The 14,325-nt window shown below is 41.9% G+C and overlaps 1 protein-coding gene across 24 annotated transcripts in view; it reads right to left on the bottom strand.

Moving 5' to 3' along the window:
* Nucleotides 1-14,325, bottom strand: part of EPB41L2 (erythrocyte membrane protein band 4.1 like 2) — a 273,144-nt gene that overhangs the window by 68,586 nt on the left and 190,233 nt on the right. For all 24 annotated transcript variants that reach the window (XM_067702090.1, XM_067702096.1, XM_067702088.1 and 21 more), the window contains 3 exons: nucleotides 14,117-14,215; nucleotides 12,317-12,397; nucleotides 5,676-5,781 (listed from right to left, as the gene is read on the bottom strand). In XM_067702090.1, the coding sequence (XP_067558191.1) occupies nucleotides 5,677-5,781; nucleotides 12,317-12,397; nucleotides 14,117-14,215 (285 nt within the window). In that variant the 3' untranslated portion in view covers nucleotide 5,676. The remainder of the gene's footprint in view (nucleotides 1-5,675; nucleotides 5,782-12,316; nucleotides 12,398-14,116; nucleotides 14,216-14,325) is intronic.

Raw genomic sequence — 14,325 nt, 5'->3', positions numbered from 1 at the left:
CTTCTCAGATGAAGGCAGGCAAGGCGGATGGAAAAGCAAAAGGCCAATTACTGAGTGTTCCTGCTTCTCGAAAGCACTCTGTGTAAACCCTATTTCCTCAACCTGTTACAGGCTCCATCTCCACTACTTGACTGAAGGAGCTGTGACAAAGCTCCCAGGTCGATTCTGTACCGACAATTCCAGAGGACACAGGCACCTGATTTCTTTGCCATATTTAAGGCTGATTATGCTCTCCTTGGAGCTAGCTTCTCTTGGAGCTTTCGTGGCCGCCTTATCTCCCTGTTTTCTATCTTCTTGCCCTTCTCACTCCTCCTGTAGCTCCTCTGTTCCCCAGGCCCCGACTCTCTGACCTGGTCCTGGGTAGGCTTCATCAGTGGATGACACATTCAGGTGTGTCTACCTCCTGCTCTGAAGCCTGCCGTTCTCTCTGTCTGTCTGTCTCTCTCTTTCTTCCTCTCGCTCTCTCTCTCAAAGCTCTTGGCTACTTCCTGGACCTCTTCATGAAGACATTTCACGTGCATCTCAAGCTCAACATCTCTGGGGTAGAAGTTTTTATTTGACTTTTAAGAGCAAAAAGGGTTCATGGCTGGCCTTCTATGTTATAAAAAGTTCTTACAACATGCCTTATTAACAAACCCTCTGTAGATTCTATTATCACCTCCAGTTCACGAGGCACAGAGAAATGAAATAAACGGCACACATCACGCAACTAAGAAGTAGATTTGAACCCAGCAAATCTGCTGTTACACTTCCTCTTAACACTCATACTATCTGGTAAGTTTCCAATTAACCATGTCGTGTGTGTGTGTGTGTGTGTGTGTGTGTGTGTGTAAGACAGAGCCTTATACATTCACTTCCAAGCTTCCACTATAATTCCCATGACAGTTGGTCTCTCCTATAGTACCAGAGAACAAAAAATGCATCTTTGCTTTAAGACAGCTAAACTGAAAGGACTGGCCACATTGCACATGACATGTGAAAAATGAAATCCATGTGTTCCACGACTGAAATTACAGGTATCACCATTGACCCGTTTGTCCAAGCCAGAAACCTGGGCGTTATCTGGCATTTTTCCCCACTCCTCTGTCCTCCCAACTCACTAACTTCCGTATCCTCATGCAAACGGTCAAAAAGTCACAAGCCTTTATCTCCTCACCATCTCTCAAATACAAAGGAGCACCCCTACAGCTCTTCAGGATAAATTTCAGCCTCCTGCTTGGCTTCTAAGACTCTTTGTGATCGGGCCTCTGCCCCTCTGCGCCCTCATCTCCCATGACTCTGCTACAAGTGCCCTGCGAGGCAGCTGCACCTGATTTGCCCTGTTCCTGGAGTGTCTGGTGCACAATACCAGATCCTGCCTGAATCGCCCCCTTTCCACGCCTTCCTTCCCTGGGCTCACTCCAACTCGCCGTGAAGCTCCCATGAGAAGCCATCTCTGATGCCCCATCCTGATTCAGAGATCTCGCCTTTTTGTTCCCACGAAACTCAGTCCAGAACCTCTGATGAAACTGGAGACTCCATGCTGCTACCACTGCTTTATTGTCTGTGAGTACAGACCTTGATTTGAAATCTCAGTGGTAAAACAGTAGATGATACCTAATGAGACTTCCATAATACCTGTATAATGAACAGTAACGACAAAAAGGAATAAAATGAGTGAATGGGTGAGAGGCTGCTCTTGCATCATGTGATCCTTGGGCCGCTCACTGCTTTCCGATGAAAAGGAGGCGTCCTTCACTTTTTCATGCAACGTCAATGATTACTCCAGGAGTCTGAGAGGTTCGTCTGAAGTCTGCGTTCACAGAGCTTACGGCACCAGCTGAAGCAGGGTCGCACATTCCCCCTGCTGGGGCTCCTTCCTTCTCGGGCCGTGCAGACCACACCCCCAAGCCTGGGCTCTTCTACCTTTTCATCAGGACCAGCGGGGAAACCATTCTAGTGGTGACGAGGTCAGTAACATTTTGTGTCCACTCAAGGGCTCATAAATATGCATTCAGAATAAAATAGCAGGAGGGAGTAGCCCTTAAGAGGAAATAAAAACGATACAGAGATCAAGGCAAGTGCTCCTCTAAGCGTTTTCTTGTTCGTGGAGCTGCACGCAGCCCCTCTGCCTCACCGCTGGCAACCGCCCAGCATGGGGAAGCAGACCGGGACTTCAGTCCTCGGCGCATTGTTCTTTGACCGTCTTTCTGTTTCCCTGCCTGCCACGCTCAATGCTTGATCGAGAGGTCAGAGCTACTCCAAAGGAAGAGGTCAGGTCAGACCAGGAGGAGAGCTTTTCACGCCCGAAAAGGGAGACGGGACCGATACATCACAAATAGTTCTTTCTTCTTCTTTTCTGACGTTGGAACACCGTCCTGGTCCTGCTCTTTGCCTTGAGCCACTGCTGCCTCTGTGGGATTCTGGCAGGGCAGCCAGAGGGTAGCTGCAACAGTGGAAACACATTCTTCCCAGCCCTGACGGGCATCAGCAAAGGAAATTTTTCAAGAACAAGTGCGGCCAATCAGGAGCGGAGATGCTAAAATGACTGTGAGAAGACACTGAGGTAGCTCCCATCTGTCCTTCAGATTGCAACTCAAATTCTATTTCTCAAGTAACAGGTTAAATTGATAACAGTTCAAGCCCCCCATCTGGTTCTCTCATCTCACATTATTTCCTTCGGAGCATTTATCAGATATGCAATTACATTCTATTTGTTAATACTGACACCTCCCCTCCTGGAGTGGATCCTTCCTGAGAAAGGGGACCGGGACTGTGCTGTCTACCAATGTGACCATCCGAATCCTCACTGCCTAAGCTGGCCTAGCATGCTGTGGCACTTGCTAAATATTTTTCAATGAATAAATGAATCTTTCCAAATTTATCCAGTTTGCTCATCTTACACGTGAATTTACACTTTAACCTCCTAAATTTGTTTAACAAGGCTGCTTATAAAAGATGGCCTCCGAGACAGGCAAACTTCAAAGGCTGTGTGTGTGTGTGTGTGTGTGTCCACTGAACAAATGAATATAAGGTGTTAAGAATCAATGACATAACTAATTTATTTTAAAGCTTATTAAAATACCACAAATGAAGGTGAAGTGCTGGTAATGCTAGTGGTCACTAATTTTTGTCTCATATTCCTGATTAAGTAACTGATTCATAGAATTTAGAGAGAAATACGCATTATTTTTACATTTGTACAACACTCAATTTTCCCATTCATTGTCATATTATATATAAGCAGAAAAGGTAGATTGTACCAGCCCCACTGACTTACCCAACGTCCCATTGTTTGAGATCTGGCAAGATTAAAACACAGTACTTGATCTTCTGACTCCTAGCTAAGAATGTTCTCAGACTTGCATGTAACATAGCACATTAATTCAGGTAAAACAGATACTGTGCTTGTGCTAAAACTTTAAGTGATTTCTGCTCATAGGCCCTTTATACACCCTGTGTTGAAAACGTCATCTAAAACATAAAGAGTAAGGTTGCTAGATATAAGAGCAGTATTGAAAAGTTAGTTGTATCTCCCTATGCCAGCAACAGCTTCTGGGGAAGAAAATTATACAATTTTATTGAAAGACATTAAAGAAGATCTCTATAAATGGAAAGATGTTAATATTTGTGGAAAACAAGACAATATCATAAAGACGTAATTCTCAGTATACTGAGCTACAGAGCAGATGCAATTCCAATCAAAATACCACAGGATATCTTAGAACCTAACACTCTGATTCTGAAATTTATATGTAACAGAAGGAGCCCAGAACAGCCAAGACATTCTTGAAGAGAAAGAACTGGGGAGTGTTGTGTTCCTAGATACCAATTCTCATTTTAAAGCTATATGGCACTGGGGCAGGGACAGACACACAGACTGATAGAAATGAATGTGCTCAGAGACACACCCACGCATGTAAGAAACTTGATGTCTGACCCGCAGACTAGACGGGGCAAGGACGGGCTCTTCAATAAACAGGGCTGGAACGCTGGCTGCTTATACGGGAAACAAACAAATCACTGTTTCTAATCACACAGAAAAAATTTCTGATAGATTGAGGATTGATCCATGAAAGGCAACATTAAAATTTCCAGATTGAAAATATCTTTAACACCTCAGGATATGGAAAAAGCATAAGCCATAAAGAAAAGCTTGATAACTCAACTATATTAATATATTAAATACTACATTCAATATATTAATATATTGCCCTATATTGATAATAAAAGACAAACCACAAACAAAGATATCTGCAACACATAAAACTGACCAAGGATTAGTATCCAGAATCTATCAAGAATCTGTATGACCAAGAAAGTTATATGGCACTAAGTTACATGTCATATGTCTTAAGTTGTACGCCATTTCATATCTGTCAGATTGGCAAACGTTAGTAAGTCAGAGGGGAGGCTGTGCACTGGTAGGACCCCTCACGCCCTACGACGGGAGAGCACTTAGCCTTGCCACAAGGAGGAAGACGGGTTATGTGACCAGCCCCTCCAGTGGGGATCTATCTATCAACTGACCAATGTACGGATCATTTTAAAAACAAAAATGCAATATTAAGTATATGTGCTGTGTGATAAAACCTGCTTTTTAAAACCCTAATACGTACATGATCAGGAACACTTACTCAGTTTTTAAGAACCCTTTAACGCAACTTTTAAAGGCTATCTGTACTTCGCCATCACATGGAAGCAGCATAATGTATAACCACTCCCTACCGCTGGCCATTTAGATTGTTTCAAATTTCTTGCTAGTATATATAAACATGTGATACTCTTGTAGGTAAATCTTTGTATCCGTCTCTGATTATTTAAGATAAATTTCTCACAGTGGTTTAAACGGTAAGCATGTCTGACGTGGGTTTTTGCCAAGTTGCCCTCCAGGAAATATTACTAATTGATACAGCAGCATAAGTATATTCCCCGCCCCCCCCACCTTCCCGACCCTGGCTAAAAACGTAAACTTTGCCAGATTCAGCAGTGAATTTTTCATTTGTATTGATGTAAACAATATGAGGCTGAATACTTTTTGCTCATTATTCACTTAGTTTCTACATGGTTTACTTGCTTAATCCTCTACTTAAGTGTTTACATTTTCTGATGACACATAAGAGCTTCTTAATATAATATATTCAGGATATTAATCCTGTCTCTGCCAGGTACGTTGAACTTTATCACTTACCTTTTACTTTTGTTTTTGTTGGTTTGGCTCAAATTTTTACCTCTTTATACAGTCAAAGCAATCTTTTCCTTTATGGTTCCTTCTCTGATACAGAGTTCTTAATGTCTCCATTTAAAAGATTAACTCATCTCCCCTTTGGGCCCCTACGACAAAAATCCCTCATCTAAACGAAAGCAATAGCACCTTCCTAACAGGCTCTTTGTGAACATTGAGATAACTTATATTAATGCGCTTTACAAATAGTAAAGTAACATATAAATGTTGATTATTAGCGGCTCTCAATACATGGCAGTTATTAACACCACACGATGCCCGTGGGTCCACAGAGTTTATAGTTAACTATATACAGGTCACCCGAGCAGATGTACTTGGAGATGAAAAAGTCTGAAAGATCAGATGAACTGTAGGAGACAGGCACCATGATGCAGACGTGCCTTTCACATCGCTCGGCAGGTTCAGGAATACAGAACAGTCATGAGAAAGGCCCCGATGACGAGGCTCTTACCTTACTCTTCCCCCTCGTCCAGCTCGGTTTCTTTGTGCACCACAACCCTCGTGACCGACATGTCGGGGTGCTGCTCCCTGGCTTCCCTGATGGCCTGGGCCAGCGCCTGCGGGGTCAGGAGAGAGCACTGTGAGTAGAGGAAGAGGCTCTTTCTCGGGATGGCTGTACACGAGCATAGCCATCACCTGGGATCCATCCCTCCTCCTGCCAAGACAGTTTCACTGCTGTATTTGAGGAAGCAAGAGATTTGAAATGGGCTCCTTTTTCATTTTAGAGAATGCATCTCATTTCCCCAGGTTTCCCATTTCTCCAGTCCACTGCCAAATAATGATACACGTAGGAGAAACACGCTGGCTCTGAATCCCACTCAGCCTGGCACGCACTGTGAGACGCGGAGAAAACAGAACTTCTCTGACCTTAGGACTCTCATCTGCAACCTGAGACTTATGCTAAGATTATAAAGATAATGTTAAGGTTCGATGTATGGACTGAAAGAACGATGTGAAGCCTCCAGGGTGGTGTATGCCCTCCACACTCGAATGATACCTGAAATTACCCAGTTGCCTCAAAACTCATGGTGCAAGAAATCTCTGGCATTCCTATACACTAATGATGAAAAATCTGAAAGAGAAATTAAGGAAACACTCCCATTTACCATTGCAACAAAAAGAATAAAATACCTAGGAATAAACCTACCTAAGGAGACAAAAGACCTGTATGCAGAAAACTATAAGACACTCATGAAAGAAATTAAAGATGATACAAATAGATGGAGAGATATACCATGTTCTCAGATTGGAAGAATCAACATTGTGAAAATGACTACACTACCCAAAGCAATCTACAGATTCAATGCAATCCCTATCAAACAACCATTGGCATTTTTCACAGAACTAGAAAAAATTTTTTCACAATTTGTATGGAAACACAAAAGACCCCAAATAGCCAAAGCAATCTTGAGAAAGAAAAATGGAGCTGGAGGAATCAGGCTCCCAGACTTCAGACTATACTACAAAGCTACAGTAATCAAGACAGTATGGTACTGGCACAAAAACAGAAATATAGATCAATGGAACAGGATAGAAAGCCCAGAGATAAACCCACGCACATATGGTCACCTGATTTTTGGTAAAGGAGGCAAGAATATACAATGGAGAAAAGACAGCCTCTTCAATAAGTGGTGCTGGGAAAACTGGACAGCTACATCTAACAGAATGAAATTAGAACACTCCCTAACACCATACACAAAAATAAACTCAAAATGGATTAAAGACCTAAATGTAAGGCCAGACACTACCAAACTCTTCGAGGAAAACATAGGTAGAACACTCTATGACATAAATCACAGCAAGATCCTTTTTTGACCCACCTCCTAGAGTAATGGAAATAAAAACAAAAATAAACAAATGGGACCTAATGAAACTTAAAAGCTTTTGCACAGCAAAGGAAACCATAAACAAGATGAAAAGAAAACCCTCAGAATGGGAGAAAATATTTGCAGACGAAGCAACTGACAAAGGATTTATCTCCAAAATTTACAAGCAGCTCATGCAGCTCAGTATCAACAAAACAAAAACCCAGTCCAAAAATGGGCAGAAGACCTAAACAGACATTTCTCCAAAGAAGATATACAGATTGCTAACAAACACATGAAAGAATGCTCAACATCATTAATCATTAGAGAAATACAAATCAAAACTACAATGATACAATGAGGTATCACCTCACACCAGTCAGAATGGCCATCATCAAAAAATCTACAAACAATAAGTGCTGGAGAGGGTGTGGAGAAAAGGGAACCCTCTTGCACTGTTGATGGGAATGTAAATTGATACAGCCACTATGGAGAACAGTATGGAATTTCCTTAAAACACTAAAAATAGAACTACCACACAACCAGCAATTCCACTACTGGGCATATACCCTGAGAAAACCATAATTCAAAAAGACTCATGTACCACAATGTTCATTGCAGCTCTATTTACAACAGCCAGGACATGGAAGCAACCTAAGTGTCCATCCATAGATGAATGGATAAAGAAGATGTGGCACATATATACAATGGAATATTACTCAGTCATGAAAAGAAACGAAATTGAGTTATTTGTAGTGAGGTGGATGGACCTAGAGTCTGTCATCCAGAGTGAAGCAAGTCAGAAAGAGAAAAACAAATACCCTATGCTAACATATATATATATATATATATGTGGAATCTAAAAAAAAAAAAGAAAAAAAATGGTCATGAAGAACCTAGGGGCAGGACGGGAATAAAGATGCAGACCTACTAGAGAATGGACTTGAGGACACAGGGAGGGGAAGGGTAAGCTGGGACAAAGTGAGAGAGTGGCATGGACATATATACATTACCAAATGTAAAATCGATAGCTAGTGGGAAGCAGCCGCACAGCACAGGGAGATCAGCTCGGTGCTTTGTAACCACCTAGAGGGGTGGAATAGGATGGGTGGGAGGGAGACGCAAGAGGGAAAAGATATGGGGATATATGTATAGCTGATTCACTTTGTTATAAAGCAGAAACTAACACACCACTGTAAAGCAATTATACTCCAATAAAGATGTTAACAAAAATAAAATTAAAAAAAAAAAAAACTCACAGTGCAAGACCAGGCTCTGCTCATCTTTGCCCTCTTAGGCTCTCAGTAATTGCTTGAGGAATGTTGCAGGAAAAATATCTATTAGCTTCTAGGACATAGAACAATTAAAACCACAAGCAACAATGACAACAAACAATCAGTAAAGCTAAAGAAAAGAGAGAGACTAATCTTTTAGATAATAAAATACAGCTCCCTATTTTACAGGTGGAAACAGTGAAGGCAAAAAGGTTAATGGGTCTTCCTCAGGACCATCCTGCCAGGGGGCTACAGGGCAGGAGAGGGCTGCCCCTCCACTGATTCATGGGCGTTTCCCTGGATGTGGCTGTGAGAAAGCAGACAAGATTTCTCTGAGTTTGATCAGAAAGTAAACTGTACACAAGGATTATGGCAAAGTGGAAAGATCCTGTTTTTCAGAGGGAAAGATGTTTAAAGAGGTCTCGGGGGAAAAAGTAAAAGAAAACTGCACGGAACAACACTCAAAATCTAGGAAAGAACTTGAAAACAAAAAAGAAATCCTACTAGGAGAGAGATTGCTGTATCTCATAAGGAAAACATACATTTGAAAAAAGCAGCACAATTTTCCTGCTGCGTTGTCACCTGCCTTTGGGGACAACTGCATTTCTTGTTTGCAATATCATTTCCGTCAGCTGGAAGGTTACTGAGCAAAACCCTGAGCCGCATTCCACAAAGAAAGATAAAACTACCCCCCAGAATTATTTTTACGCCAAAGACTTTTCACTCAGAAGCTTGGAAGACACTTGAGGGTGCTTACATTTCCACTGGGGAACAAACTCTGGCAACCTACCTGTGTTGGGACAAGAGAGGATCAGACAGGGGACCAGGCTTCCACTTAAGCATCAGCACAACTGCTTGCCACGTGGGGAGAGCAGGCAGCCCAGTGGGCAGGAGCAGAGTGGGGACCTCGTCTCAGAGCAGGACAGCAAGTGCTGCCGTGTACTAACTGCAGTGTGAGTGGGGAAGGCGACCAAGTACATCAGGGAGGCTCTAAGTCTGCGTTCAGAGGCAAGAGGGAGATTGGAACAATCAACACGGTCTAGTCCCTGCTGGTTTCTGGAATCCAATTTGAGAAAGGACAGCTCTGATGGGAGCCAACGTGGCTACAGAACAACGTCTCAGCTACTTTGAATTTATGTTCATTACAAAGACCTGCCTACATTAAACCCTGCACCTGTCAAAGAGGAAACATACATGATACCCAAGGGAAGGTAGCAGGCGTGAAACATGCTTTAGTTAGCAGAAAAGTAGGGAAAATGGAAAACTGCTATTATCATCTTCAAACATATTTGAAGTCAGTTTCCCCTTAGTTCCTTTCCTTCCATAATATCGGTACACGTAATTAAATACCGTAAAATGTTAACTTACTGCGGCAACAGTAAAGACTGTGAGAAAACTATCACATCGCACGGCCAAATTGAGAAGTTATTTTATTAGAAAGAAATACACTTTTCCGTGTTGTTTATGCCTCCCGGGTACGGAGCTGAGAGCCACAACTAGCACCGGGTGTAGAACCTGCAAAGCCTCTTTTATTTGCCAGCACAAAAAGAGATTCCTTCTTTTCCTATCCTGCTCAGATGAAGGGTTTCCTTCCACTATTAAAATTCTTTTAATGTAGGCAAGGAACTGAAAAGATGTCAATGACATTAAAGTCACTGCATGATCAACATCAGTTTGTGGCAGGGAACTAATTTCCCTCCTTTACTTTTAAATAGCTCCACCATCTCATTTACAGGCTTTAAGGGGAAAGCGAACTCATCGTGAGCTCCTGGTGACAAGCATACCAGAAGCCACAATTACATTTACTCAAAAACGTTTATGACATCTTATAAATAAACATGAAAAAGGTAAATATCTGTTCTCTTCATTTGGATATCTAACCTCAGTTTTGGGGTTTTTTTTTTGTTTTTTTTTTTAATCGTAGTTGACTTACAATGTTGTGTTAGTTTCAGGTGTACAGCAAAATGATTCAGTTATACATATATTCTTTTTCAGATTCTTTACCCTTATAGGTTATTACAAGATATTGACTATAGTTCCCTGTGCTATACAGTAGGTCCTTGTTGTTTATCTATTTTATACATAGTGGTGTGTGCACTTGTTAATCCCAAACTCCCAATTTATCCCTCCCCCCGCCCCCTCGCCCCACTTCAGTTTTAAAATGGGCTGAAGGTGTGCGTCCTCACAGCAACAGCTAAAGCTGCAGCGTCATGATTTTCTTCTAATGGGAGAGTTAGGAATTTTGTTATTTTGTGTTATTTTGGAACTTACGTTTCAGACTGTGTTTTTAATATCTGCCGTTCAGAAGCATTACTATCTAGATTTGAGTTTTCAGGAAAAACGGGACGAAAGAATACACATAAAATAAAGCCTGCAAGTAACCCCTCAAGGGAAAAAGTGGCATTTGAAACCCTAAAAGGGCCTTGTTTGGTGGAGACAGAGGGCAGACGAAACAAAGGCTGGGAGAGGACCCCGATTTTCACCTTCTACCAGGCCAAAGAATGTGGGTTCCTACCCAGCACACTGTAGAAATTCAATAAATGCTGAGCGAGAGTCCCAGAGGGAAAAAGAGTAAGAATACGGTTTGCTCCAACTTAAGGTCAGAGCAACTCAAAACTGCCCCAGTGAAGAGAAGTAGAATAAATCCTCTGTATGCGAAACCAGACGCTTGGTTTCCACACAGGTAATTCATTTTCTAGTGGTGAACAGACACATGTATAGTCATCTACTAGGAAGCTCTATTACTAAGTCAAAATTCAGAGTCACGCAACCTTTTAACCTATAATAACTGTCAAGGAATTTTTAAAAATACATTATGAGGGCTTCCCTTGTGGCACAGTGGTTGAGAGTCCGCCTGCCGACGCAGGGGACATGGGTTCGTGCCCCGGTTCAGGAAGATCCCACGTGCCGCGGAGTGGCTGGGCCCGTGAGCCATGGCCGCTGAGCCTGCGCGTCCAGAGCCTGTGCTCCGCAACGGAAGAGGCCACAACAGTGAGGGGCCCGCGTACCGCAAAAAAAAAAAAAAAAATAATTATGAAATATGTAAGTAAAATTATATATACAGGAGTTTTAAAAAACAGTAATTTTCTTTTTAGGCATGGAAGAAAATCTATTCTTGTTTGGCCTTTCTTACAGCAAGCCTTTCTTAAACGAGAAATTTTGTTCTCTAAAATTTCTGTGTTCAAAGCTGGGTGACTATCATTTGTTCCTACTCCCCAGCTGAGGACAACTGAACATTTGGTCAACTGAACATTTCCATTTCTTCAAATTATTGTAAAAGGAAAAGAGCTTGGTCTCCTTTAGAGCTGAGTTAAAATCACTCAGAAAATAACAAAACAAAAAATTCTCATCATCACTTGGGACTGCAGTCTAAAATTAAAGCTACTCTCCAAGTCTCCAGCGGTTCCATTCGTCACCTGTTCAGCTTAACAGTAGAATGGAAGTACAATTATTTAAAAAATCTTTTCTGAATACACATAAACTTTCACTTTGTAAGAGACCTTATACTACCTTTTCTTATCCTTCAATAATAGTAATAACTAGGAGAAAACATCTAGAAGTGAATAGCCCAACTTTTCTAATGCTATAAAAAAATACTTGATAAGTTCCTGAAAGCAGGCATAAGTCAAACTTAGTGGCTTTCCTTATTTTTTTGGAAGCCAGTGTCGTTTAACTGCCATTTATTCGTCAGTAACTGATGACTTGCCTTTAAACCAGGCCCACGTGAATGCCTGACGGTTGCCAAAAATCCTCTTGATTATCGTGAGCCAAAGGTGCATGTACAGCTAGTGTGAAATGAAAAACCACCCACATTTTGTGCTAATTCAGTGCTAGGAAGGCTGAAAGGACAGGTTGTGTCTAGACTGTGAAGGGTCTTTATGCCAAGCTTAGGAGGTGCATTCATCTAGGAAGGAGGTACTGAGAGAAGCGGTTTGATACAGGGACGTGACATGATGACAGAAACTTAGAAAATAAACGCGGCCAGTTTCAGAACCAGAAGCTCAAGTCTTTACCTGGTCGTGATCAATATCTGCATCTCCCGTGATCACTATGCGCTTTTCAATTCTTGTTTCAGATATTCCACCTTTTACAGTCTAAAGGTCATAAAGAAACAGAAGGGAGGGAGGATTAGCAATCACTAAAACATGTTTACACATAATCAGAGAAAACAGAGATGGCGCACACCCAGACCTTCCGATCATCCTTAAGCAATTCACACTGGGTGGGGAAGACTGATGTTCTAGAAATTTCTTTTATTTTTAAGCTCCATAGAGAAACCGATCGTTCAAAGTGTAGCATCATCTGTAAGCACTCCTAAACTGAAAGCAACCTTAAAAACTATCTTATCAAGATTCAGGTGAGATTAAGATGCAACAGATGCCATTTAATCCAAACAACTCCACTGGAACATTCCGTTACAGTTTCCTGAGTTTCTTCACTTCCAATTGGCCAATTTTTGAAAAGAAGCGAGCAAAGGAGAAGTAGTTGTTTGTTTTATGTAGAGTTTATAAGGAATGCTAATAATTTAGGCATCTAGTTTAGGTTTGGGAAATTGACTGGCATCATACAGATCCAATTGGTGATTTTCTTCATTTGGTTTAGTGCAATAATAAAAAAAGAAAAGAAGACTTGGACTTGGTTTAAGATAGGTAAGATGTGTGAGGGCGATATAAAGATTTTCATCCAGTGTTTGATTTGATTCTGCACGTGGCTGTGACATGGACACGGAATGTGGCTGAACAAAGGCTGTGAGGAGACCCGGGGGTAGGAGCTCCTGGGTGAACTGCCCACAGAGTTACAGAGTTACTGGCTTGGAGCGAGGTGACAGAAGCCTGGGGCATGATAGAGGCTGAGAGATCTTATGCCTGTGACACTCTAAACAATGAGCAAATACCAGTCCTGAGAAAGTGCACACTCAACCTCTACTACACTGATAAATTTACACACGGTCACAGGTATCGCACTTCACCCTAAGAAACAAGGCTGATCGCTAAGATCATTAGGTCTTAATAACTTGATATGCTTTAAAATGAACACCAATACCATCTTGCACTTATGGGACATTTTTTAATTCACAAAATTTTTTTTGTTGTTGAAATGTGGCGTGAGGAGGGCACAAGGGATACATTTGAGACCTTCAAGCACTAACCAAACGTGAGAAGCAGAAGCAAAAAGGAACGACTGGAAAATAATGCTGGGTTAGAAAGGTGATGACCATGTCACGCACTGGAATCACGTGGAGGGCTTCCTAAACACTCCTGGGGTTTCAGAAGATCCAGAGTGGGGTCACAGTATTCACACTGCGAACAAGTCCCTGGGTGAGACTGCCGCTGACAGTGCAGAGACCACACTTTGAGGATCGCTGGTCATCAGGTGTTAAACATTTAGAGAGTGATCTGGAGAAATGCTCCAAATCGACACACTAGTATCTTAAATCAATGGGGGAAATGTATATTATTTGAACAACTCGGTGAAAATTTTCAATGGCAGTCTTCACTTCCTTGCTTCAGTCAGGAGAGCTGACTTGTACTTACCAAAGCTAGGCTTCCAATTTTATTAGGTTCCCTCTGCTCCTACAGCTGTCTTAAGTATAGCTATTTAGAACGTATTTTTACCCCCTTGTACTTTACAAATTTGCAATTTGGATTTGGTTTAAATACAAATGTCAGTAGAGCCCAGTTTCTTGCACACTTTAAATCTAGGCATTTTTATTCCACTGGCACTGTGCGTAATAATTGGAAGTGTGAATAGGAACAAAGAAACCATTCAGAAAAGATTTTGTTGGCAGTGTACATTCCCCTGGATTGCTTTACCTTGGTGATGTGTGTGGTTGTCGTCGTCGACACGGACTCGGATGTGACGGTCTGTGCAGTCAGTAACGTGCCCGAGTCACCACCAGCCCCGCCATCAATCTTTGAAGAGTTGGGGGGAAAACACAAAGCAAAGCTTAACTTCCGTTACGTTGTCAGAAGACCCCTCCCCATTGAACATGCAGCTTTTAAGACCTAAGGAGTCCGCAGAA

The sequence above is a fragment of the Pseudorca crassidens genome, chromosome 13 (assembly GCF_039906515.1).
Source record: "Pseudorca crassidens isolate mPseCra1 chromosome 13, mPseCra1.hap1, whole genome shotgun sequence".
NCBI classification, from domain to species: Eukaryota; Metazoa; Chordata; class Mammalia; order Artiodactyla; family Delphinidae; genus Pseudorca; species Pseudorca crassidens.
This window is presented reverse-complemented; position numbering and strand designations above follow the sequence as displayed.